The 25,410-nt window shown below is 39.0% G+C and overlaps 1 protein-coding gene across 1 annotated transcript; it reads right to left on the bottom strand.

The window, feature by feature from the left end:
- Positions 1-2,528: 2,528 nt before the first annotated feature.
- Positions 2,529-24,978, bottom strand: LOC142172402 (uncharacterized). Its single transcript, XM_075236008.1, has 3 exons — positions 24,622-24,978; positions 4,017-4,316; positions 2,529-3,056 (listed from the first exon to the last, which is right to left on the bottom strand). The coding sequence occupies exons 1-3, from the start codon at positions 24,976-24,978 to the stop codon at positions 2,529-2,531; spliced, it is 1,185 nt and encodes a 394-aa protein (XP_075092109.1).
- Positions 24,979-25,410: the final 432 nt, after the last annotated feature.

The following is a 25,410-nucleotide window of genomic DNA, read 5'->3' as shown; positions in this document are numbered from 1 at the left end:
GCATACGTATACACAATTAATCATGCTTTATTAATTATTAAGATTGTTTGGTCAAGGTCGCACGAACGCGTACCTTGATTTATTTTGAGAATCATAATTATGTCACGCGAACGTGTACATAATCATGATAATAAATTTAATATGTGCCTAAAGCACTCTAACGGTACTCATTATTCTTCCTAAACTTTAAAAATATTATAAGGTCATGAATTATGGAATTATTTGTGGAACAAAATGTAATAAATTAGTTATGGAAAGGTGAGCTAGCCAAGAATATTTAACAATTCGGCCAACTAGAGCTCTTATGTGTATTAAACCACTAAGACTTAAATCATGCTTATCAGGGACAAAGATAAGTTTATTCATGCTCAAGGATTCACAACCATAATCACCAAGATAATGTATTAGTCAAGTATAAAATGAGAGATGGACCTTCAGGCAGTAAACTTTCTTCATTACATCAACGGACCTCTATAAGAGCTCGAATAGCACAGCTACTACAACAACAATAGACTCACGATCGGAATCTCAACAGGAAACTTGAACCCGACCTCGACTTGAGTGGAAGATTTTGAATTTTAAACTCCTGCCCAACTGAACACTACCTTGAAAAAGTGATGTTTAGACAGATTTTCCAACCTGTTTCAATTGAGGTTTTGGCTAGGATTTTGGCTGAGTTTTGGAGGTTGTTTTGGGGTGGTTGTTGGCTGGAATCGGCTAGTTTAAGCTGTGATTTTGGATTGATTTCAGCAGGTTTTTGGCTGATTTTCACTGGGTAATTGGGGTTGTTTTTCAGCTCATTGTTGCTGATTTTGGGATTGTGTTTGAGCTGATTTTTGTGGTGGTTAAAGGTTAGCTTTTGGGTGAGGTTTTGGAGCTAGTTTTTCTGGGTTTTAGTGGTGGAAACATGGGCTGTTCGGGGTTGTCTTAGGGTATTAATGATGGTGGAAACATGGGTTTCATGGTGTTTTCATGGTAGTTTTAGGCTTGGATTTTGTGTGGTTGAAGAAGAAAGAGCCGCTACTTTTTTCCTTTTTTCCAGATCTCCTTTTCTCTGTTGTGTGTGTGTCCTTTTAATTGTATGAGTGAGTGGAAGATATATAGGTGTAGGTATAGGTATTAATTGGTAGCCAAGAAAATAAGAGTGTGTATGTGCATGTGAGTTTTGAGTGAGAGCATATGAGTTTGTTACAAAAGATATGGAAAAATCTTGTTAGGCGGCATTTTTGCATCGGTTCTTTTTCCCTTTTTTATTTATTTAAGATACTACACTAAAACTAAAAACTAGAAAATATAAGAAAATATTAAGGAAAAAGTTATAAAATTGTTAGTCTCACCAAAATTAGAAGAAAAAACATATTTTTGTGAATTTCTTTTCTTTTGCAAATTAAAACAAAGCTAGTAATTCAAAAATGTGAATATTTTGTGATTTTTAATTTCCTAAGAAAAATCTATAAAAGGTAAAACAAAAGCTAAAATATATAAATTAAACTCAAAGAATATTTACATACTAAAAAGTGATGAAAAATCCGATTATGGTAAAAAATTAGGTGCTCACAGCAGGCTATGTATAAGCTACTCCAGCTATCTCCAATACGAACTCTGCTAAAATATTTCTTGATTATCTGCAAAATAATATTAGAACTGGTTCAATATATTGAGGCTCTAGTCCCTTCAAACTTGTTGCAACATCTTGATTTCCAGAGCTCCCGGCAAATGATAGGAGGAAGATTCGTGGTGATGAATTTCGCAATTGGATTGGACGATTTTTTATTCCACCAACTCAAAAGAGTCATATTCAAACTGTTGATATTCCAACCAATACCCAAGGAGCCCGCAAACTTCCTCCATATATTCCTAGCAAGATCACCTTGACAGAATAGGTGATTAATATCCCTAAGCTCAGTTCGGCTACTAGCAGGGTTACAACAATAACATTGGGGGCTTAGAGTGATTCCAAGCCTAGCCATTCTCATGTCAGTGCAGAGCTTGTTACCAATCCACAAGAGAAAAGACAACTTGAATGGTACATCCTTTATCCATAAGTCGTTATAGAAAGGGTTATGGTCGTTCCTTCGCCTTATAGAATTCCAGGTAGAGCTGATGGTAAATTTTCCTTAGTTGGAAAGGCTCCAGTTAGATTTATCATAGCAATTGTTGTCTAACTCAATGTCTAAGGATAAAAAATGAGTTTTGGTGTCTTCATTGGGTTGAATTATGAGCGTGTTCCAGTTTCAGGTGTTGTGTTGAAGGATCTCATTCAACTTAATGTTAGGCAACGGAGCCTCTGAGGGAGTAATCATGTATAGGGGTCCCAAGGGGCACCAATTGTCAAACCAAAAGGATACATCTCCTTTTCCAATTTTTCAAACAATATTGAGCACCATTTCTTCTTTGATGTCACAGATGGCTTTCCAGTTTTGCGAGTTCCCTTTATTCCAGTTGGTAGTTATGGGATGCTTCAATTCACTGTATTTGGCAATCATGAAGGACCCCTAGAGAGAGTTAGTAGTTCCAAGGTTTTACTACTATTTAGCTCTAAAACCTTTGAGAGTATTAGTGAGCCTCCTAAAATTATCACCACCTTCACTATGAGGGTAGCACAAGTTCTTCCCTGTATCCCAGTGATACTTTCCTCCACTATCTTGCCCTGACCAGAAGAATCTGGCCACGAATTTCTCTTTGAGCTCTAGAGTTTGTTTAGGTGGATTCACAAGAGCCAGTAGATGTATACGGAGATCCAAAAGAACATGTCTGATGAGGATGGTTGTTCCCCTAGAGGAGAGGAGTTTGGTATGCCACCCTCTGGTTCTACCAAAGACTTTGTTCACAATATCTGAATAAAATGTAATCTTCTCTCTCCCTGTGGTGAGAGGAGATCCCAGATATTTAATGGGGAGCTTTTGGTATTTCGTGCCAATTATAGCCTTCATTCTATTAATATTGACCAAATTGGTCTTGGTGCTCATTGCAAAACAATTCTTGTTCTTATTGATGAGTTGTCCAGAGATCTTCTCATATTCAGTTAAGGTATTCAAAACCAATCTCATGCATATCTTGTTTCCATTACAGAATAGAATCGTGTCATCAGCAAAAAAAAAATAGTTAACTTTAGGATAGTTAGTATTCATATAAAAACTTTTGTAACCCACTCTATTATGAAGATTGTTCGTCATTTGAGAAAGAATTTCAGCACTTAAAATAAAAAGTGAAGGGGAGAGAGGGTATCCTTGTCTTAAGACCCTCTCGGATTGGAAGAAACCATTTCTTCTTCAATTAACCAGCACAGAATACCAATTATTGGAGATGTACTTGTGAATAATCTCAATCCACTGCTCACTGAAGCGCATCTTCTTTAAGATTATTCCAAGGAAAGTCCATGAGGCTTTGTCATAAGCTTTTGTCATATCAAGTTTCAAAACAACATCCCCATATATTGATTTGTTGATGTCACTGATAATCCCATGTGCAAGAAAGTTTCAAAACAACATCCCCATATATTGATTTGTTGATGTCACTGATGATCCCATGTGCAAGGAGAATGTTTTCTGAGATATCCCCGTAATGAAGTCATTTTGGTTCCTGGAAATGACCCTAGGTAATATACTGGAGAGCCTGGAGTTGAGGATTTTATAAATGACTTTGGAGGACACATTACAAAAGCTAATTGGACTGAGGTCTGAAAAACTTTGGGGGTGTTCAACTTTATGATTCATGACAATACATGTATGCGTATAGAATTTGGTAAGTGTGGAGCCTCTGAATACAACTTTGACAACATTATATACATCCTCAATGATAATGTCCCAACACTTGTTATAAAACGTCCCACTAAGTCCATTAGGGAGCTATTGGAATCAATGGATAATAGATTCTAATGTTATCATCATCATTAATACATCTTTCAATACAGTAGATGACTCCAAAATCAATGTTGCCGGAGTTTTCAGAAAAACAGTTCTTGCAAAAGTTCATCGCTCCCTCAGCAACAAACTCATAATCTTCAAGCCAGTTACCTTATTCATCTTTCTTCTTTTATATTTGATAGTAGCATGGAAGTAGGCAGTATTGGCATCACCCTTATTGAACCATTTAACTTTAGCTTTTTGGCTCAAAATAGAGTCATGAATCTTTAGGTATCTTATAAACTCAGCTTTACGCTTAGATAGTTCACATCTATTCTCTAGAATATTATTGGTCATGCAATTCTCATCTAGGTCCCTGATGAGGTTTTCCAATCTTTTAAGTTCCTCAAAGATATTTTCAAAAGTTACCCTGGACCATGTATTAAGTGCCTTAGTAGTGTTATTGATCTTCTGATGCAGGATGTATAAAGATTACCTTGGATGTAAATACCCCAACTGTTCTGCACTGTCCGAAGAAATTCAGGGTGTTTAGTCCAGAAGTTAAGAAGCTTGAAGTACCTTGAGTATCTTCATGATGTAGCTTCACCAGCAGTGGAGCATGATCTGAGCAGGATCTGGATAGGTCTATGACTGTTGTGCTATTGAGAATATCAAACCAACAAGAATCGTATACCAATATGTCGAGTCTTTTCCATATAGTAAGGGTTGAGTTATTACACCGGGTAACTTTAGCACCAGTAAAACCAGCATCTTGTAGACCATACTCGTTGAGACAGTATATGAAATCTAAACTTTCCTCTAGTCTGAATGACCCCCATGGGTCTTGGATGGCATGGGTCTTGGATGGCAGTAGATAAGTCTCTTAGTCTATTTATTAGTAATCACTTTAAACTTACCAATGACCCCCATGGGTCTTGGATGGCAGTAGATAAGTCTCTTAGATCTGACCATAACTCTCTTCTCAATTCTTTAGAGAATTTAGCAAAACTAACCGTTAATAGAAAGGAGAGGCAGTTATTGTGGTCAGCCTTAATGTGAACATGTTATTCTTTGTCTTGAAGGATAGTAATGTTGATGTTATTAGTCCAGAAAATCCATACCTTGTTAGAGAAATTAAAGAAGGCATGTTTCATTCCTAGCTTTCTTTTGAATTTCTCAATTTTTCCACTATCTACCATAGGTTTTTATAGGCAGATAAGAGGAAGTAGATATTGAAGTTTCAATGTTTGGAGTCTCTCAAGAGATCCTTTGGACCTTATACTCCTGATATTCCACGATATTGTATTAATCATGGGAAATATTAGGATTGGGGGTGCTTTGGTCTACCATTGAGGAGTCAATAGAGTTGTCTCTGAAAAATTAACTCCCTTCAATATTGTGTTGATTCCTTGAGGACAGGTTGTTGATATTGGAGATATTAGTCTGCTCCTTGTCTCGTAAACAGAGCGACTTCTCAGAGTGGGACTTTTTGATATCCCCCTAGTAACTTCATATTCTTATAAAGATTTTTCAATAGCTTCTTCGATACATTCCATAAACATTTCCTAGTTGAGCTTGTCACCAGGTACTCCTTCAGTATATCTAGATTCTGGGCTTTGTTGGTCATACCAGTTATCTTCTCCTTGATATAAGAGGTAGTATACTTCATAGGTAAGTTTATGGGGTCCATAGGGGTATAGTCTTGGGCACTTGATCCTCCCCTTTAGTAGTATCCCCGTTAATGGTACTAACTTTGTCTTTGAATCTCTGTTTTGTGATGGCACCCTTTTTCTATTATTGGCGTCATTACTGATCGAGAATTCCTTGCTGCTTTATGCTTGTTGATCAATATTATCTATATAAGACAATGGTTCATTTCTATTATTCTTGACTCTAAGATTATGGTGGCGTATTTCATTCTTGTTCTGCTTTCTTTCCTTTGTTTTGTTGTCATGTTCCCTATCCCATATAGAGTTCATGTTAAATTAGAATTTAGAGTCTTCCCTAGTTTTTTCTTGTACATTGTTCTCCTTATCTGTGGTAGTCTCCGTCATTTGTTCCATTATTTGTTGCTCAGCTAGTTGATTGAACATATTATTTTTAAGATGAATGTTTTTGCCTTGATTTATAAATTCATTATCCTTACTGGTCTGGGGTTCATTGGAGAAGAGTTCCCATTGAAGCTTTTTTTGCCTTTTCCTTTTCTTTTATCCACTTGTTTTCATCCTTCCCCTATAGTAGATTTGGAGGCATTAATGTCTTGTTTGTCTCTCATACTTATATCTACTTCCATCTGTTGTGTTCCATGCTTTGTAATGACAGCGCTAGAAATGGCCATATTTGAACTATATATGTTGCCTTTGTTGATCTGGTTGTTGATGTTTCTCTCAAGGTTGTTGGTTCCTCTTTTCTTCTTCTACTAACTCATTATTTTGGGTATCCACATGATCAGTTTTGGGAGCATGTTGACAGACCTCCCTTGTGTGACATTGGATTCTACAATGGAAGCAAAAGAGGGGGATTGTTTCATACTCAATTTTTTGATTGAAGGTCTCCAAAATACCTTTTGGATTCTGAATGGCCACCTGAACTTCAGTGATCAAAGGTTTCAATAGATCTATCTCAATCCTCATTTTAGTTGATGTGGGCCTTGTTTTTGTTTGAGTGGTTTATCCATGACAATCGGTGTTCCAATAGGCCCAACAATCCTACAGAGGGCTGCCCACTCATAGTCAGTATTTTAAAAGGTGTTTTCAGGGCGAGCCCCGAAGGCGTACCAAAAACTCCCCTAGGCAATGGTGTGGGGTGAAAGTATCAAGAGGCATATGCCCAGCAATTCGGGGAGTACGTCCGGGCATTTGAGGCACGTTGTTTAGTGAAGAGTAAGCCCCAGAGATATTTTTAAATTAAATAAAATTTGTTGAATAAGTCTTTCATATAATACCCAAATTCTCAAAAGTCAGTTTGGTAATTACTCAAAATGTTTAAAAAGGAACTCAAAAGTATTAAATTTAAAAGTCAAGACCTTTTTTATTGATTGAACCCCTAATTCGTGGTCTTTTTCAATTCTTTATCTTGTCCGCTAGTCTCCTAATATCTCCCAAAAGCAATGAATATTTAATTTTTTTTCACAAATACAAAGAGAACTCCATTCTCATTCATAGCAGCAAGTTGAAATTTCAAATTGCAGGTTAATCAACCTTTTTATTCCTCCATGTAGAAAACTTTATTCTTCTAGACTCAAGTTACTTGTGCTTGTAAGTAGCGTATAATAGATTGGTTTGACTAATTTTTTTATGGGGATGGAGCGCGCGCGCGCAGACTCAAATTACTTATGCTTGTAAGTAACGTATAATAGATTATTTTGATTAGTTTTTTGTGGGGATGGAGCACACATATATATAGTTTTCTTCAATTTTTATGCAATTTTACATGTTTATAAATATTTACTGTCATTATATTATTTTATAAAATATTAAAAATTAAATACCTAATTGGATTACTCCCCATGCTTCGGGGCTTATGCCTCACTGAGGCATATGTAAAACGCCTCGCCTTATGCCCACGCTTTTTAACACTGCTTATAGTAATGCCATGGAAGATTTGGTAGATTGATCCATACCGGTGCTAGCGTCGTAACCTTGTTTGGTTTGAAATTAGCAGTCCACCTCTGTATTTTCATGGAATGTTCTTCGCCACGTTGTATAAAGGTATATGAAGCTATTAAATTGTAGTCCTCTTCATTCTCAACATCAATGAGGACATGTTTAGAATCTTTGGCCCCTATTTTCACATGCCCTTTAGTATACACAATTCTCGCAAAATCTTCCCTAATTTTGTCAATTTGGGGGCGATTTCAATCGAAGTTGCCTATTAGAGTCCATTTGCATGTCTCAGCTAGTAGATCATGTTCTTCCTTTGTAAATGTGACTACTGGTTTTCCGTTGATGATTTCATGCTTCTTGTGCTGGAGTTTGATTCTGCCCTTATTTGTGGGTTGCACCTTCATCCCTAGAGCTCCTCTATACGTAGCATGATCTTCTGGGTTATGATTTTGACCCAAATTCATAGCTTGATTGCTAATGTTGTCGATTATTTGGGAATTTGTGGTAAGGGGTGAAAAATTCGTAACATTTGGTGGATCTGGGGGCTTGTTGGTGCTCGTTCCTAAAGGGAGAACGTAGATACTCATGTCTGAGTTTCGAGGGAGATAGTCGTTATCGGATAGATGTTACCGTTATTGAAGATAGAGAATGGGGATAAGAGAGAAGAGAGAGGGAGTTAGATTGTTGCCAGTGGTACTTACGTTGACAATCTAAGATTTATTAAGCTCATATATCTATTTTCTATTCTGAAATATAATTTATGACAATGCTTAAAGGTAAATAGAGCATATCATTATTTAAGCTTCATATTGAGATTTACATGTGTTCTATATATTTAAATATTTTAAGAGTCATTTGTTTATTATTTATAGTTATTAAAATTTGATTAATCTTGAAAATACATATAAATGTAACATTGTTGTCAGATTAATGAAAGAGAATAATTATAATGATTTATGGAGAAAATTCATCAAAAAAATCGTCCATTTATTCAATTTTTTCTAAGCATGTATATTTATATTGACTTACAAATAAAATTATCCATAACTTTAATAAAATAAATAATGAAGTACCAAAATTTGAAGGAGGGAAAGCCACAAGGACACTGTAACGACCCAAAATCCGACCAGCCGTGATGGCACCTAACCTAACCCGTTAGGTAAGCCAATTAACTACAATCCAATTTAATTAGGTTTATCGATGAAAATAAATAATAAAATAACTGAACCTTCCTACTTTTCCCAAGGACTTGTAGTACAAATCATGAGCTTCTAAGATTTTGAATTTGCAAAGCTGATATGAAATAAAGTACATCATATGTTTGAAATATACATGAACAGATTAATAATTCTAAAGCTACAAAGAACAAGAGGCAGTTATGACCGGATTGCGGAAACATCTTCAATGCCAGCTCCCGCCAAACACCGCAACATCAGCATCCAAAATCTGCACACAAGGTACAATACTGTAGTATGAGTACAACCGACCCAATGTACTCAGTAAGTATCTTGTCTAACCTCGTTGAAGTAGTGACGAAGAGTTTTTTAGTAAAATGATACTTACCATTATAATCTATGCAGTATACTAACAATAGAAACAATTACAGAGCATAAAAGATAAGGGTACAATGAAACAACTAAGCGAGGCAGAAAAGATTACTAGGAGAAATATATTTAAGATATCACATCGAATGACACGGTAATACCTTCGTGCACTTGTCTCATTCTCACCCAATATATATATGTAGATCAAATCAATTGGCACGGCAACACCCTTCATGCATTTATATCTTTCTCACTGAATATACATATAATAGTACTGACTAGTTGGAAGAAATTACAACAACAAATAAAGAAATAAAGTGGGATGCACACAGGAAGAAACAACGAACAAAGCAGTACATATGAACCACAGAAATAGACTGGGGAAAAAGGGTCATAGAAATTATGACCTCAACTAGGAAAGGAAAATATAAATTTCACTAATTAGCATGGTAGAAGGCTTAGATGCAAATATAACAAATAATAAGAAAATCATAATATTTGAAAGTTAAACAGATAGAAGGTATGGATAACACAACTACACTTGTGTAACGACCCGACTAGTCGTTTCGAGAGTTATAGCCCTGTTTTCCCCATTTCTACTTCTTTTTATGTTATTCAGCTATATTATCTGGCCATGGTTCTCACAGTGCTCATCAGGGCCACTCATCACTTAGTGCCCTTACAGCTCAGAGTTCGTCCCGTGCTCCACCTGTTCAGGGCTCTTCCATGCCAGGTTCTTCTACCAGTTATCCCGGTGCTAGGGGTTCCCTTCAGTTTTCGCCGTCAGCACCAGGGAGTTGTTTTGAGTGTGGGGAGCTTGGGCATATGTGGAGGCAGTGTCCTCGTCGTCATGGAGGTCTATCTCAGCAGAGGAGTCAGCCTCCAACTACAGCACCAGTTACCTCACTACCCGCCCAGTCAGCTCGGTGTGGAGGTCAGTCAACTAGGGATCCCCCTAGAGGGGGAGGCAGATCGGGGGATGGTCAGGCTCGTTTCTATGCTCTCCCTGCTAGAACAGATGCTATTGCTTTAGATGCTGTGATTACAGGTATTGTCTCAGTTTGTCACGGAGATGCCTCAGTATTATTTGACCCCGGTTCCACGTATTCATATGTTTTCTCGTATTTCGCCTATTTTTTGAATATTCCCCGTAAGTCTTTAATTTCTTTTGTTCGTGTATCTACTCTTGTGGGCGATACTATTATTGTGGACCGCGTATGTCGGTCATGTGTGGTGGCTATTAGGGGTCTAGAGACCCAAATGGACCTTTTGCTGCTCAATATGGTCGACTTTGATGTGATATTGAGTATGGATTGGTTATCTCCATGTCATGCTGTTATAGATTGTCATGCTAAGATGATGACGTTGGCTCTGCTGGGAATTCCGAGGGTTGAGTGGAGCAGTTCTGTAGTTTATGTACCAAGTAGGGTGGTTTCATATTTGAAGGCTCGGCGTATAGTTGAGAAGGGTTTCCTATCTTATTTGACTTTCGTGAGGGATGTTAATGCAGAGACTCCTGTCATTGATTCTGTTCCGGTGGTACGTGATTTTTCGGATGTGTTTCTTGCAGACCTGTCGGGCATGCTGCCTGACATGGATATTGACTTTGGTATTGATTTGGTGCCGGACACTCAACCCATTACTATTCCACCGTATCGTATGGCACCAGCGGAGTTGAAGGAATTGAAAAAACAATTTCAGGAACTCCTTGATAAGGGGTTTATTCGGCCTAGTATGTCACCTTGGGGTGCACCAGTTCTATTTGTGAAGAAAAAGGATGGTTCCATGAGAATGTGTATTTATTACAGGTAGTTGAACAAGGTCACAGTCAAGAACAAGTATCATTGCCTCGTATTGATGATTTATTTGACCAGCTTCAGGGAGCGAGGGTGTTCTCCAAGATTGATTTGAGGTCCGGTTATCACCAACTGAAGATTCGGGATTCAGATATTCTTAAAAAAGCTTTTAGGACCCGATATGGACATTATGAGTTCTTGGTGATGTCTTTTGGGCTGACCAATGCCCCAGCAGCATTCATGCATTTGATGAACAGTGTATTCCAGCCCTATTTGGACTCATTCATTGTTGTATTCATTGATGACATCCTGGTGTACTCTCTTAGCCAGGAAGAGCACGCTCAACATTTGAGGGTTGTATTGCAGAGATTGAGGGAGGAGAAACTTTACGCAAAGTTCTCTAAATGTGAGTTTTGGCTCAGTTCAGTAGCATTCTTGGGGCACGTGGTGTCCAGTGAGGGTATTCAGGTGGATCCGAAGAAGATAGAGGCGGTGCAGAGTTGGCCTAGACCATCCTCAGCCACGGAGATTAGGAGCTTTCTTGGTTTGGCGGGTTACTACCGTCACTTTGTGGATGGATTTTCATCTATTGCATCGCCCTTGACCAAATTTACCCAAAAGGGTGCTCCATTCAGGTGGTCGGATGAGTGCGAGGAGAGCTTTCAGAAGCTCAAGACTGCTTTGACCACAGCTCCAGTGTTAGTTCTGCCATCAGCTTCAGGTTCTTACACTGTGTATTGTGATTCCTCGAGGATAGGCATTGGTTGTGTTTTTATGAAGGAGGGTAGGGTGATTGCCTATGCCTCGCGCCAGTTGAAGACCCATGAGAAGAATTATCCTGTCCATGATCTTGAGTTAGAAGCCATTGTTCACGCCTTGACTATTTGGCGTCATTAATTGTATGGGGTTCATTGTGAGATCTATACTGATCACTGAAGTCTCCAGTATTTGTTAAAGCAGAAGGATCTTAATTTGCGTCAGCGGAGATGGTTGGAGCTTCTTAAGGACTATGATATCACTATTCTGTACCATCCGGGGAAGGACAATGTGGTGGTCGATACTTTGAGTTGCCGGGCAGAGAGTTTGGGGAGTTTAGCATATCTTCCAGCAGCAGAGAGACCTTTGGCATTGGATGTTCAAGCCTTAGCGGGCCAGCTTGTCAGATTGGATATTTCGGAGCCTGGTCGGGTATTGGCTTGTGTGGTCTCCAGGTCTTCTCTTTATGATCATATAAGGAAGCGTCAGTATGATGACCCCCACTTGCTCGTTCTTTAGGATAGGGTTCAGAGAGGTGATGCTAGGGATGTGACTATTGGTAATGACGGCGTGCTGAGAATGTAGGGTCGGATATGTGTGCCTAATGTAGATGGGCTTCGAGAGTTGATTCTTGAGGAGGCCCACAGCTCGTGGTATTTTATCCATCCGGGTGCCGCGAAGATGTAACAGGATTTGAGGCAGCACTATTGGTGGAGGCGGATGAAGAAGGATATAGTTGGGTTTGTGGCTCGGTGTCTCATCTGTCAGTAGATTAAGTATGAGCATCAGAGACCGGGTGGCTTGCTTCAAAGATTAGAGATCCCAGAGTGGAAGTGGGAGCGGATCACCATGGACTTTGTAGTTGGGCTCCCACGGACTTCGAGGAAGTTCGATGCTATTTGGGTTATTGTGGATCGGCTGACCAAGTCCGCGCACTTCGTTCCAGTTGGTACTACTTACTCTTCAGAGCGGTTGGCTGAGATTTACATCCGAGAGATCATTCGCCTGCATGGTGTCCCAGTTTCCGTCATTTCAGATAGGGGTACTCAGTTCACATCGCAGTTTTGGAGGGCCGTGCAGCGAGAGTTGGGTACTCAGGTTGAGTTGAGCACAACTTTTCACCCTCATACAGACGGGCAGTTCGAGCGCACTATTCAGATATTGGAGGACATTTTGCATGCTTGTGTCATTGACTTTGGGGGTTCATGGGACCAGTTTATGCCACTTGCGGAGTTTGCATATAACAACAGTTATCACTCGAGTATTTAGATGGATCCGTACGAGGCTTTATATGGGAGGAGATGTAGATCTCCGGTTGGATGGTTTGAGTCGGGTGAGGCTAAGCTCTTAGGTACAGACTTTGACCAGGATGCATTAGATAAGGTGAAATTGATTCAGGAGTGGCTTCGCACGACACAGTCTAGGTAGAAGAGCTACGCGGATAGGAAGGTCCATGATGTGTCTTTTATGGTTGGGGAGAAGTTTTTGCTGAAGGTATCACCCATGAAGGGTGTTATGAGTTTTGGGAAGATGGATAAGTTGAGCCCCCAGTTTATTGGTCCTTTTGAGGTGCTTCAGAGGATAGGAGAGGTGGCTTATAAGCTTTTGGATTTCAGCACGGTTCAGTTGGAGGGTGATATGACTTATGATGTGGAGCCTGTAGCTAAGTTGGATCGGCAGGTTCGAAGGTGGATGTCAAAGGATATAGCTTCAACGAAGGTGCAATGGAGATGTCAGCTTGTGGAGGACGCCACCTGGGAGACTTAGCGGGAGATGCATGCCTATTCGAGACTCCAGGTATGTTTCTAGACCCGTTCGAGGACGAACGAATATTTAAGAGGGGGAGGATGTAACGACCCGGCCGGTCGTTTCGATAGTTATAGCCACATTTTCCCCATTTCTACTTCTTTTTGTGTTATTCAGTTATATTTTGTTATATCGGGTTAGTTGGTTCGGGACCAGAGTGGTTTTAGAATAAATTGAGACACTTAGTCTCTTAAGTAGAAACTTAAGTTGGAAAAGTCAATCGGATGTTAACCTATGTGTAAACGATCTCGGATTTGAATTATGATGGTTCTGTTAGCTCTGTTAGGTGATTTTGGACTTAGGAGTGCGTCCGAAATGTGATTTGGAGGTCCGTGGTAGAATTAGGCTTGAATTGGCAAAATTGGAAATTTGACGATTTCGGTCCATAGAGGAAAATTTGATATCGGGGTCGGAATGGAATTCCGGAAGTTGGAGTTGGTTCGTAGTGTCATTTGTGATGTGTGTGCAAAATTTGAGGTCATTCGGACGTGGTTTGGTTGGTTTAGGCATCTATTGCCGAATTTGGAAATTTAGAAGTTCTTAGGCTTGAATCCGAGGGTAATTTGATGATTTGATGTTGTTTTGAGTGATTCGAAGGTTCGACTAAGTTGGTATTGTGATATATGACTTATTGGAATTTTTGGTTGAGGTCCCGAGGGCCTCGGGCTAATTCCGGGTGGTTAACGGATTTGTTGAAGTTGGAAAATGCAGTTGAAGTTGTTGCTACTGCTATTTTCGCACCTGCGGAAGAAAGAGTGGCAGGTGCGAGGCCGCTGGTGCGTGTGGGGAGTGCGCTCGTGCAGGAAACGCTGGGCTAGGCAGGATGCGTAGGTACAAGTTAGAGGTCGCATCTGCGAGCCCGCAGGTGCGAAACCTGAGTCGTAGAGGCGGAAAGGGGAATGCTCGGCAGACTTCACAGAAGCGGAGGCAACGCGCAGGTGTGACGAGTTTGCCGCAGATGCAGAGTCTGGGCGGATAAGTGAGTTGCACAGGTGCGGTCACGCGGGAGCGAGTAAATGGCCGCAGGTGCGAAAAGCCTGGGCAAAGGGTACATATTGCACACTTCGTGCATTTTGGTGCATTCTTCACCATTTCTATTCGGTTTTGGAGCATTTGGGAGATATTTGAAGAGGGAATCAAAGGGGTTTCGTTGAGGTAAGTTACTTGAGCCTTAATACTTGTATATATGGTGATTTTCCGTTGTTTAATCATTGTAATTTGTAAAAATGAGGGGTTAGGGCTTGGAATTTTTGGAGAGTAATTTAAGGATTTGAAGGACCAAACGATGTCGTATTTTGATCAATTTGGTATGGTTAGGTTCGTGAGTGAATGAGCTTTCTAGTTTTGTAAATTTTGTCGGATTTCTAGACGTGGGCCTGGGGGGCGGGTTTGAGCCAATTTCGGGTTTTGGTCTAATTTTGTAGCCTTTCTTGTGTAATTCATTCCATTAGTGCGTATTGATGGTATTGTACTGATTGTGAATTGATTCGGAGCATTTGGAGACCGAGTCCAGAGGCAAGAGCATTGCGGGGTAGAGATTTGAAAGATTTGAGGTAAGTAACGATTGTAAATCAAGTCCTGAGGGTACAAAACCCCGGATTTTGTATCATTCTACTATTTTAAGTGACGCACATGCTAGGTGACGGACGTGTGGGCGTGCACTGTTTGGAATTGTGACTTAGTCCGTCCCGTAGCAACTGTAAGGTTGCATACTTTGTTGAAACTATATGATACTTATATGTTTTAGAAAGAATTTCTGTAAATTGGGTTGAATGCCATGTTTGGGCCCTGCGCCAGTGCTGTTTGGACCCTTAGGGGATTTTTCTTACTATCCTCTTATTGTTTTCGATTGAAAATCTATACTCAATCATGTTTATTCTTGTTTACCGCATAACCCATTTTTATGACTCTATTTTGATGCATATAAATATTTTGGGCTGAATGCCCTGTTTTACTGAAATGCCCAAGTGGCTGAGAGGTTTATGACTGAGTGAGGCCGAGGGCCTGATTTGTGAGGATATTTATGGGATCGGGCTGCACGCTGTAGCATGTTGATATCGGCCGAGGGCCTGATTATGAGGATGAGTGTGGATCGGGGCTACCCGCTTGCAGCATACTTTATTATTATAGCACATGAGTTGTCCGTGCAGCACGTGAGTTGTCCGTGCAGATTATAGCGCTTGGGCTGAAGGAGCCCCTCCGGAGTCTGTACACACCCCCAGTGAGCGCAGGTACCTACTGAGTGCGAGTGCCGAGTGCTGAGTGACTGGGAGGCATGAGTGATTGTGAGGTATGCCCGAGTGGCAAGAGTGATTGTGAGGTATGCCCGAGTGGCACGAGTGACTGTGAGGTTTGCCCGAGTGGCTGTATATGAGTGATGTTTTGCCCGAGGGGCTGTTTATGATTTCATCATTTTGCTCACCTTTGCATTTTTCCTCTGTCTGAAAGTTGTTGAAAAATATCTTTAAATGATTTTTACTGGAACTGGGTTAAACGATATGTTTTGATTCAAATCCTGATTTTAAAAGCATGTGGTATTTTATCGAGATTTCCCGATATGAATGTTATATGCTTTATTGCTCGTCACTACTGCTTAGTCTTTATTTTTTTTTGTTACTTACTGAGTTGGCGTACTCACGTTACTCCATGCACAATGTGTGCAGATTCAGGTGTAGCTGGACACGGTAGCGGTTATTGATTGTTCTGGTTGCAGATTTTTCTTGGAGATAGCAAGGTAGTTGTTTGGCGATCGCACCCCCTGCTCTTCTCCCTCTTATCTTCCTCTAGTTGTATTTAGCTATTTTTCCAGGCTGAGTTAGCCTTGATATTGTTAGACAGATTGTAGTAGATGCTCATGACTAGTGACACCTACATGTCAGGCTTTTCCTTCCACACTTTTATTTTGATTGGAACTCCTTTACGAAGGTTTTTATGTTAAATAACATTGGAATTATCTTTGAAATAAAAATATCTGTTTGTTTTGAAAATGATTCGTCTTGCCTAGTTCCACGATAGGCATAATCATGACAAGGGTTAGTTTGGGTCGTGACAACTTGGGGTTGAGGACACAGAAAGAACAACGACTACAAATCACATAGAAAACATAGGTGCACAATAACAGCTCAAGATAAAGGCATGAAAGTATACATGACGAAAAGATATCACAATATAATGTATGTCTCTTGTCCTCGCCTGCACGGAAACACCCTTCGTGCCATGAACATATGATAATATAAAAATAATGGCAATCTAAATAAAATGGCACGACATCACCCTTTGTGCTTTTACTCTCAAGTGAAATGGCATGGCATCACCCTTCGTGTTTTTACTCTCAAGTGAAATGGCACGGTATCACCCTTCGTGCTTTACACTCACATGACATGGCACGATATCACCCTTCATGCTTTATACTCTCCCTCACATGATAATATATATATATATACAATGCCACGACATCACCCTTCGTGCTTTACACTCTTCCTCACTTGATAATGTATATGAAATGGTACGTCATCACCCTTTTTGCTTCACACTCTTCCTTACCAAGCACATGTATATCATTAACAAGCAAGGTAGGAAGCATAAATAACATCAACGAGAGTGTTTGAACGAATGTTCCAAATTGAACATCAATCACGTCTTTCAAGCCAATAATAATTCTATAACCTTAAGTACTTTATTATCCCAGTATTTTAACAAGTCTCAAAAATGATCTTCAACTCATGTATAGAATTCAAAATCTCAAGAATAACGGCTGTAGATTCTTATTTATGATTAAGTATAATAACAACCGGATTTAGCACATAACAAAATTCACAAACGTCCGTTAGATTTTTAATTAAATAATAATAAGACAAATTAGGGTTTCTAGCATTTAATGTCATATTCATAGAAATCTAGAAGTCAAAGAATACATGAAATAAGAGTGTCACATAATTCTACAAAGCACAATAAATCGTATAATATACCTCTGATCATGATTAACCCTGTCACATGCATATGTACTTGTCACCTCATATATATATCACCCCCGCATGTAACAAATAATGGCAATTACTAGAAAAAATTTCCTTAACAAAGTTAGGCAAAACACTTACCTCAAACAAGCCAATTCCAATGTCGAGCAACCTAAACAATGCCCCAGAAATTTCATTCTGCGCGTATCAACTTCCGAACGGCTAGAATATAGTCGCAATTAATTCGATTCAGTCAACACAAATTATAGAAATTAATTCCATATTAAAAAACTAATTTTCCCACAAAATCTGAAATTACACTCAAAAATCGCAAGTGGGGCCCACGTCTTGGAATCCGACGAAACTTATAAGATCCGACAACCCATTCAATTATGAGTCCAACCATACTAATTTTACTCAAATCCGACTTCGAATCGACATTCAAATCTCAAAAATTCATTTTATGGAATTATAGAAAATTCCTTCGATTTCTCTTGAAAAATCAATAGTCTAACGCCGAAAACGAAAATTAATTCATGCAATATAATCACAAGGGAGTCAAGAATACTTACCCCTAGTTGTATGAAAAAGTTCCTCTCCAAGGTCGCCCAAACCGAGCTCCAAAATCCGAAAATGGCTAAAAATAGCGAAACCCCAAGCTTAAAGCTTCTGCCCAGCGTCTTCCGCATTTGCGGTCGCATAGTCGCATCTGCGGCCTCAGCTTCTGCAGAAGAAGCTCGCATCTCGAGTCAGCCTTGGCCAGCAGTGGTCGCTTCTACGACATCCAAACTGCATCTGCGGTCGTGCTTCTGCGCAGGTTGGGTCGCTTCTGCGACCAGTTTTCACGCTTCTGCGAGCCGCACCTGCGGTCCCTCATGCGCAGATGCGAAGACACCACCAACAGAAAAATTCAAGCATTTTCTTAAGTCCGAATTTGATCAATTAATCATCAAAACTCACCCGAGGCCCCCGGGACCTCAACGAAATATACCAACAAGTCCTAAAATATCATACGAACTTAGTCGAACCTCTAAATCACATCATACTACACTAAAATCACGAATCATACCCCAATTCAAGCTTAATCAAACTAAGAATTTTCAACTTCTACATTTGATACCGAAACCTATCAAATCAAGTCTAATTGACCTCAAATTTTGAACACAAGTCATAAATGACATAACGGACTTATGAGAACTTTCAGAACTGGATTCCGACCCCGATATCAAAAAGTAAACTCCCCGGTCAAACTTCCAAACTTAAATTTCTAATTTTGCCATTTCAAGCCTAATTTAGCTACGGTCTTCTAAATAATTTTTCGGACACGCTCCTAAGTGCAAAATCACCATACAGAGCTATTGGAATCAACAAAACTCTATTCCAGAGTCATTTACACATAAGTCAATATCCGGCCAACTATTTCAACTTAAGCTTTACATATTGGAACTAAGTGTTCCAATTCATTCTGAAACCTCTACGACGAGTCACATAATTATAATAGAACACATGATAAGCAATAAATGGTGAAACGAGGCTGTAATACTTAAAAAGACCGGTCGGTTCGTTACATTCTCCCCCACTTAAACATACGTTCGTCCTCGAACGTGTCAAGAGTTATTTCCAATCCATCAAATCTCTGTACCACCTTACCATGCACATACTAGGGGAATCCCATGTCACCCTATTCTATATAGGCCTGACAACACAACATAATTGAAGATCATTACTCTAACCTTAGTCCGTAAAACTTAGAAACCAAATTTTTAACATCCAAAATTTCTTACAAGACCCGAATCTCTCATTTACATATTGTATAAATCTGAACAGGTCATGCCAAGCCTTAACCATGACTCAATATGTAATCACATGATACACTACATCACTCAGTTACTCACAACAATAACTGCTGACCACCATAGCTTCCCAAAAACAAATTCGATACCGTTAGTAAACCTCATATCAATTAAAACCTCATTCAAAACCTTCGCACACTGCCGATGGTGAAAGAAACATGCATAATTTCTTAACCACTTATCTGATAAATAATCCGCAAAGCTCACTCATCCGACCAGAGCCCTTACCCAAATTCTTAGCGGAAATATGGTATCATTCTTCCGAACATTCCTGACCCCAATATGATAATGCAATTCTCAGGTCTAGAAAGTTCATCTCACCCAATACAAGTAGCCCAATAGACAAGTCTCACCAAAATCTATATGGATCCCCACACAACGCGGTTCCGTATACCAATAGGTAATAATTCAGGCAGGATAGATAATAGTAAGATAGTTAACAAGAGGGCTACTAAGCAAGTTAAGCAAGCAGGAAAATTAACATTTTCCTACGAACTATCTTCAAACAAGTAAGAGCAAAACACACGAAATAAGCATACAAAATTTCATCTCATCATAGTACAGTTGCGATACGAAATCCGATCTAATAACAGTAGCCGGCTCTCCCAAAGCTCACATCAATATCAACCACACGGACAACTCACGTTTTTGCATGAACAACTCATGTGCTATAGTACAATATCTAGATCCGCCTAACATAGTCACAGGCCTCCAGTCCGAACATATTATACAGGAGCAGTTAAACAAGTATGCACGTATGTGATGAATGAAATAAGATTCTCATATTCCTCGACTGGTATAAATGACATGCTAAAGTGTAGGCATGTACGATGTGTGCTATCATAGCTCAACTCGGCAAGTTACCATATAAATTTCTAATCACCAAATTTTACTCAGGAAGTTAACCTCTTCATAACCTCCAGTATGGCTCAAATAGTTCACAACACTGGTACAATTATGAGAAACATTATAGCTTTAAGCTTACAGTTAACTCTAGGCATATCATAGCCTTTGCATTTCCCCGAGCGTGAATAAATACCTTGGTTCCCGCACATGGGGTCAAGCCCAAACATATGTGCAGCTGTAGCGCATGGCTATCACAATGAATTCAGGCAACTAGTGCCTCAACCAAGTTTAAATAAGATATTTAATTTGCCAAGAACCTTTCACATGATCCCACCCCGTAGAAAATCACAATACACAACATGTTTCTCATGTTGGTAGGAAATATCCATCTCAAATCGTGGTAGAAACCATCAAGAACACTTTGAAATCAATTTGCACATAACCAAGCTATCAGAATTGAATTCCTCTAACTCGACCAAGCAACGCAGGTCACCAAACCCAAGAATATTGCCACCAAAACATATGTAGAGCCTCTCCACATCATAATTAACCCCATAAGTACCACAATCGAGACACCCACTCTGAAAAGACCTTATGTGTATTTAAAATTATTCTTTTTACCTTCCTTATACTGAAATATAGAATCCATAGTCATACAAAATTACCACAAGTCCCGATATCATCCAATGTCAATAATCGATTTTAGCGATATACATATCCGAAAAGTTTTCAATTGCCATATATACATGTTGAATCCATTAGAACCCTCTCGGGAGTCGTCCACTCTACTCAAATCTCAATCGTGTTGCCCAAGCGACCAAACGACTTGTGCCCCACTTGCACAACAACGCCCAAAGAAGTATATCCCACCTTAATGTAACGAGTCAATTTCATACTCCATGCGCACTACATCTCGAGTCATCCTCGGTCTCAACCTCCGCAAGTCATAGCTAATCCACTAGTACGCCTCAGACCAAAAACTAATATTTACCCCATAACCATGCGATCAAATCGTCAATAGCAGGCTCCCCCACTTGGCTCAAAGCCATAAGGTAACACATTCGATAACTTACAATACCCATACTCTATTACTTCCATAATCATGTACCGAAATTTAACTAAATCCTCCATAAGCTCATGTGGCACATGTCATAGAATACCCAAATTATCTGCTAAGCACGCATTCATTCTCGTGATGGTTTGACTTCCTTGACCATTTCAAATTCAAATCTCAATGCATACACCCTGCCGGTAGAAAAGAAAGCCTCCACACAACATCATAATGATCGCACTTCCGTAGTTTACCCACCTGTTTAGCTTTAAACTGACATCTCTCCATAACCTTTCAAAGCCAATTAAACAATATGAAAAATCTTTCAATGCATTCATACTCGAGACTATACGTCAAATCAAGACAGACACCAGACACCCAATAGCCTATTTTTCATCATAAGGAAATATTTCTCGTCACATTCAAACCATCTTAACACATCCCGCAGTCACATCATACTTATCATATAGCCATTCAACCGCTCATCGAGCCATAATTTCCACTCATAAGGATACTATCGGTCATATGAGTCCAAATGTAAAACTTACAACTGAATCCACCGAGCTTAAGTTGCGGTCTAACCCTGGCCTCAGGTCCTCCAGACTTGTCCACCACCAAAACAAAGAATACTCAACTCGAACCTCGTTCATAGAATCACGAGCCGGTTATTCACAGCTGATACCTAGCGCACACGAATGCGTGGAAGGAATTCAAAGAGTTATGTTTGAAGCTGAATTAATTCCACACGATAATGAAAGAAAGATGGAAAATTATCCTAAATGCATTGTAGCCTCTCGAAGATAAGTATGAACGTCATCATACCGATCCGCAAGACTCTACTAGACATTTACTCATGATTTGTAGAACCTATGAACCTAGGGCTCTGATACCAACTTATCAAGACCCAAAATCCGACTAGTCGTGATGGGACTTAACCTAACATGATAGGTAAGCAATTAAATAAAATCCAATTTAATTAGGTTTATCGAGAAAAATAAATGATAAAATAACTGAACCTTTCTACTTTTCCCAAGGACTTGTAGTACAAATCATGAGCTTCTAAGATTTTCAATTTGCAAAGCTGATATGAAATAAAGTACATCATCTGTTTGAAATATACATGAACAAATTAATAATTCTAAAGCTACCAAGAATAAGAGGAAGCTATGACCGGATTGTGGAAACATCTTCAATGCTATCTCCCGCCAAATACCGCAACATCAACATCCAAAATCTGCACACAATGTGCAGAAGTATAGTATGAGTACAACCGACCGCATGTACTTAGTAAGTATCTTGCCTAACCTCGTCGAAGTAGTGACGAGGATTTTTTTTAGTAAAATGATACTTACCGTTATAACCTGTGCAGTATACTAACATTAGAAATAATTACAGAGCATAACAGATAAGGGTACAATAAAACAACTAAGTGAGGCAGAAAAGATTACTAGCAGAAATCACAATAGCAATTTCATAATTTTCCTGGTATGAGAAATATATTTAAGATATCACATCGATTGGCACGGTAATACCTTCGTACACTTATCTCATTCTCACCCAATATAGATATCTAGATCAAATCAATTGGCACAACAACACCATTCATGCATTTATATCTTTCTCACCGAACATACATATAACAGTACCGACTAGGTGAGAGAAATGCCAATAACAAATAAAGAAATAAAGTGGGATGCGCACAGGAAGCAACAACGAACAAAGCAGTACATATGGACCACGGAAACAGACTGGGGAAAAAGGGGCATAGAAACTAGGAAGGGAAAATATAAATTTCACTAATTAGCATGGTAGAAGGCTTAGATGCAAATATAACAAACATGAAGAAAATCATAATATTTGCAAGTTAAACAGATAGAAGGCATGGATAACCCAACAACACTTGGGGGGTAGAGGAAACAGAAAGAACAACGACTACAAGTCACGTAGAAAATATTGGTGCACAATAACATCTCAAGATAAAGGCATGAAAGTACACACGACAAAAAGATATCACAATATAATTTATGTCTCTTGTCCTCACCTGCACGGAAACACCCTTCGTGCCATGAACATATGATAATATAAAAATAATGGCACGACATCACCCTTCGTGCTTTTACTCTCATCCTCACCTGATAATACAAATGAAATGGTACGGCATCACCCTTCATGCTTTACACTCTCAATGGCACGGCATCACTCTTCGTGCTTTATACTCTCAAATGGCACGACATCACCCTACGTACTTTACACTCTCCCTCACATGATAATATAATTCAAATATATATATATATATAACCCTTCGTGCTTTACACTCTTCCTTACCAAGAATATGTATATCATTAACAAGCAAGGTAGGAAGCATAAATAACATCAAGGAGAGTATTTGAACGAATGTTCTAAATTGAACATCAATCACGTCTTTCAAGCCAATAACAATTCTATAACTTCAAGTACTTTATTATCCCAATATTTCAACAAGTCTCAAAAATGATCTTCAACTCATGTATAGAATTCAAAATCTCAAGAATAACGGTCGTAGAGTCGTATTTATGATTAAGTATAATAACGACCGGATTTAGCACATCAGAAATATTCAAAAAAGTCCGTCAGATTTTTAATCATATTATAATAAGCCAAATCAGGGTTTCTAGCATTTAATGTCATATTCATAGAAATCTAGAAGTCAAAGAAGACATGAAACAAGAGTGTCACATAATTCTACAAAGCACAATAAATCGTATAATTTATCCCCGAGCATGATTAACCCTGGAACATACATATATGATCATCACCTCATATATGTATCAGCCCCGCATGTAACAAATAATGGCAATTAGTAGGAAAACGCCCCTCAACAAAGTTAGGCAAAACACTTACCTAAAACAAGTCAATTCCAATGTCAAGCAAGCTAAACAATGCTCCAGAAATTCCATTATGCGCGTATGAACTTCCGAACGGCTCGAATCTAGTCACAATTAATTCAATTTATTCAACATAGATTATAGGAATTAATTCTATATTAAAAAACTAATTTTCCCACAAAATCTGAAATTACACTCAAAAATCGCCAATGGGGCCCACGTCTCGGAATCCGACAAAACTCACAAGATCCGATAACCCATTCAATTACGAGTCCAACCATACTAATTTTACTCAAATCCGGCTCTTAATCGACATTCAAATCTCAAAAATTCATTTTATGGAATTATAGAAAATTCCACCGATTTCTCTTGAAAAGTCAATAGTCTAACGCCGAAAATGAAGATTAATTCATGCAATATAATCACAAAGGAGTCAAAAACACTTACCCCAAGTTATGTGAAAAAATTCCTCTCAAAGATTGTCCAAACCGAGCTCCAAAATTCGAAAATGACTAAAAATAGCGAAACCCCAAACTTAAAGATTCTTCCCAGCGTCTTCCACATTTGCAGTCGCATCTGCGGCCTCCACTTTTGCGGAAGAAGCTCGCATCTACGAGTCAGCCTTGGCCAGCAGTAGTCGATTCTGCGACATCCAAATATCCTTCTTCCTTCAAAATATCCATAACCCACCCCATTCACCTTCACTAAGAACTTTGTAGAAGTCACGACTAATGACACAAACCTTCTAGGAAACCCAGAGCCTTGTAGAATTTCTTCAATAAATTCCCATCTAACCATATCAATTTTCATCATACACCTAGGTGAAGTTTTCCTCTTATAATGCCTTAGCAGGCCGTGGAATATTAATACATTCTGAATCATTGACCTTCCTTGAACAAAAACAGCTTGTGTGTCATTCACCACTAATTGTAGGACAGCTTGTAACCTTTTGCATATCATCTTGGAGATACACTTGTAAACCACAATGCAACATGAGATAAGCCTGAATTGGCTAGCCACCACTGGTCTATCAACTTTAGGAATCAATGCTATCATTGTTACGTTACTCAGTTTCAAGAGCTTCCCATTTTGGAAAAACTCCAAAACTGCTTATTTGACTTCATTACCAACACTGATGTGGTTTTGTTAATGCAAGGGATGTTCAGGATTTGCATTAAAGAGGCTATGTTCAGCATTTGCATTAACAAAAGTCCATGTCTGGATGGGTATGGTAGTGGTTTTTCCAGATATGCATGGAGGACAATATTGGATTACCTCTTATCCTATCCCCTGTATGGAGGACAACATTAAAATCACCTAACACCATCCAAGGAATATTGCTACCTATGCCAACAGAACAAAGATAATCCCATAATTCCTTCCTATCTTCTTTGAGATTATAAGCATACACAAATGTTATCATAAAAGTCAACTATAAATGAACAAATATGGATTGGTAAGTGATAGCCTGAGCTATACTTCCTTTGA

Source organism: Nicotiana tabacum, chromosome 18, assembly GCF_000715075.1.
Source record: "Nicotiana tabacum cultivar K326 chromosome 18, ASM71507v2, whole genome shotgun sequence".
Classification (NCBI taxonomy): Eukaryota; Viridiplantae; Streptophyta; class Magnoliopsida; order Solanales; family Solanaceae; genus Nicotiana; species Nicotiana tabacum.
This window is presented reverse-complemented; position numbering and strand designations above follow the sequence as displayed.

Coding starts and splice junctions, on each gene's coding strand:
- LOC142172402 (XM_075236008.1), bottom strand. CDS start 24,978: ATGATAGCATTGATTCCTAAAGTTGATAGACCAGTGGTGGCTAGCCAA. Junction 4,317..24,621: donor CTACAAAGTTCTTAGTGAAG/GTGAATGGGGTG, acceptor ATCCTGCATCAG/AAGATCAATAACACTACTAA. Junction 3,057..4,016: donor AAAGAAGAAAGATGAATAAG/GTAACTGGCTTG, acceptor AATGGAAACAAG/ATATGCATGAGATTGGTTTT.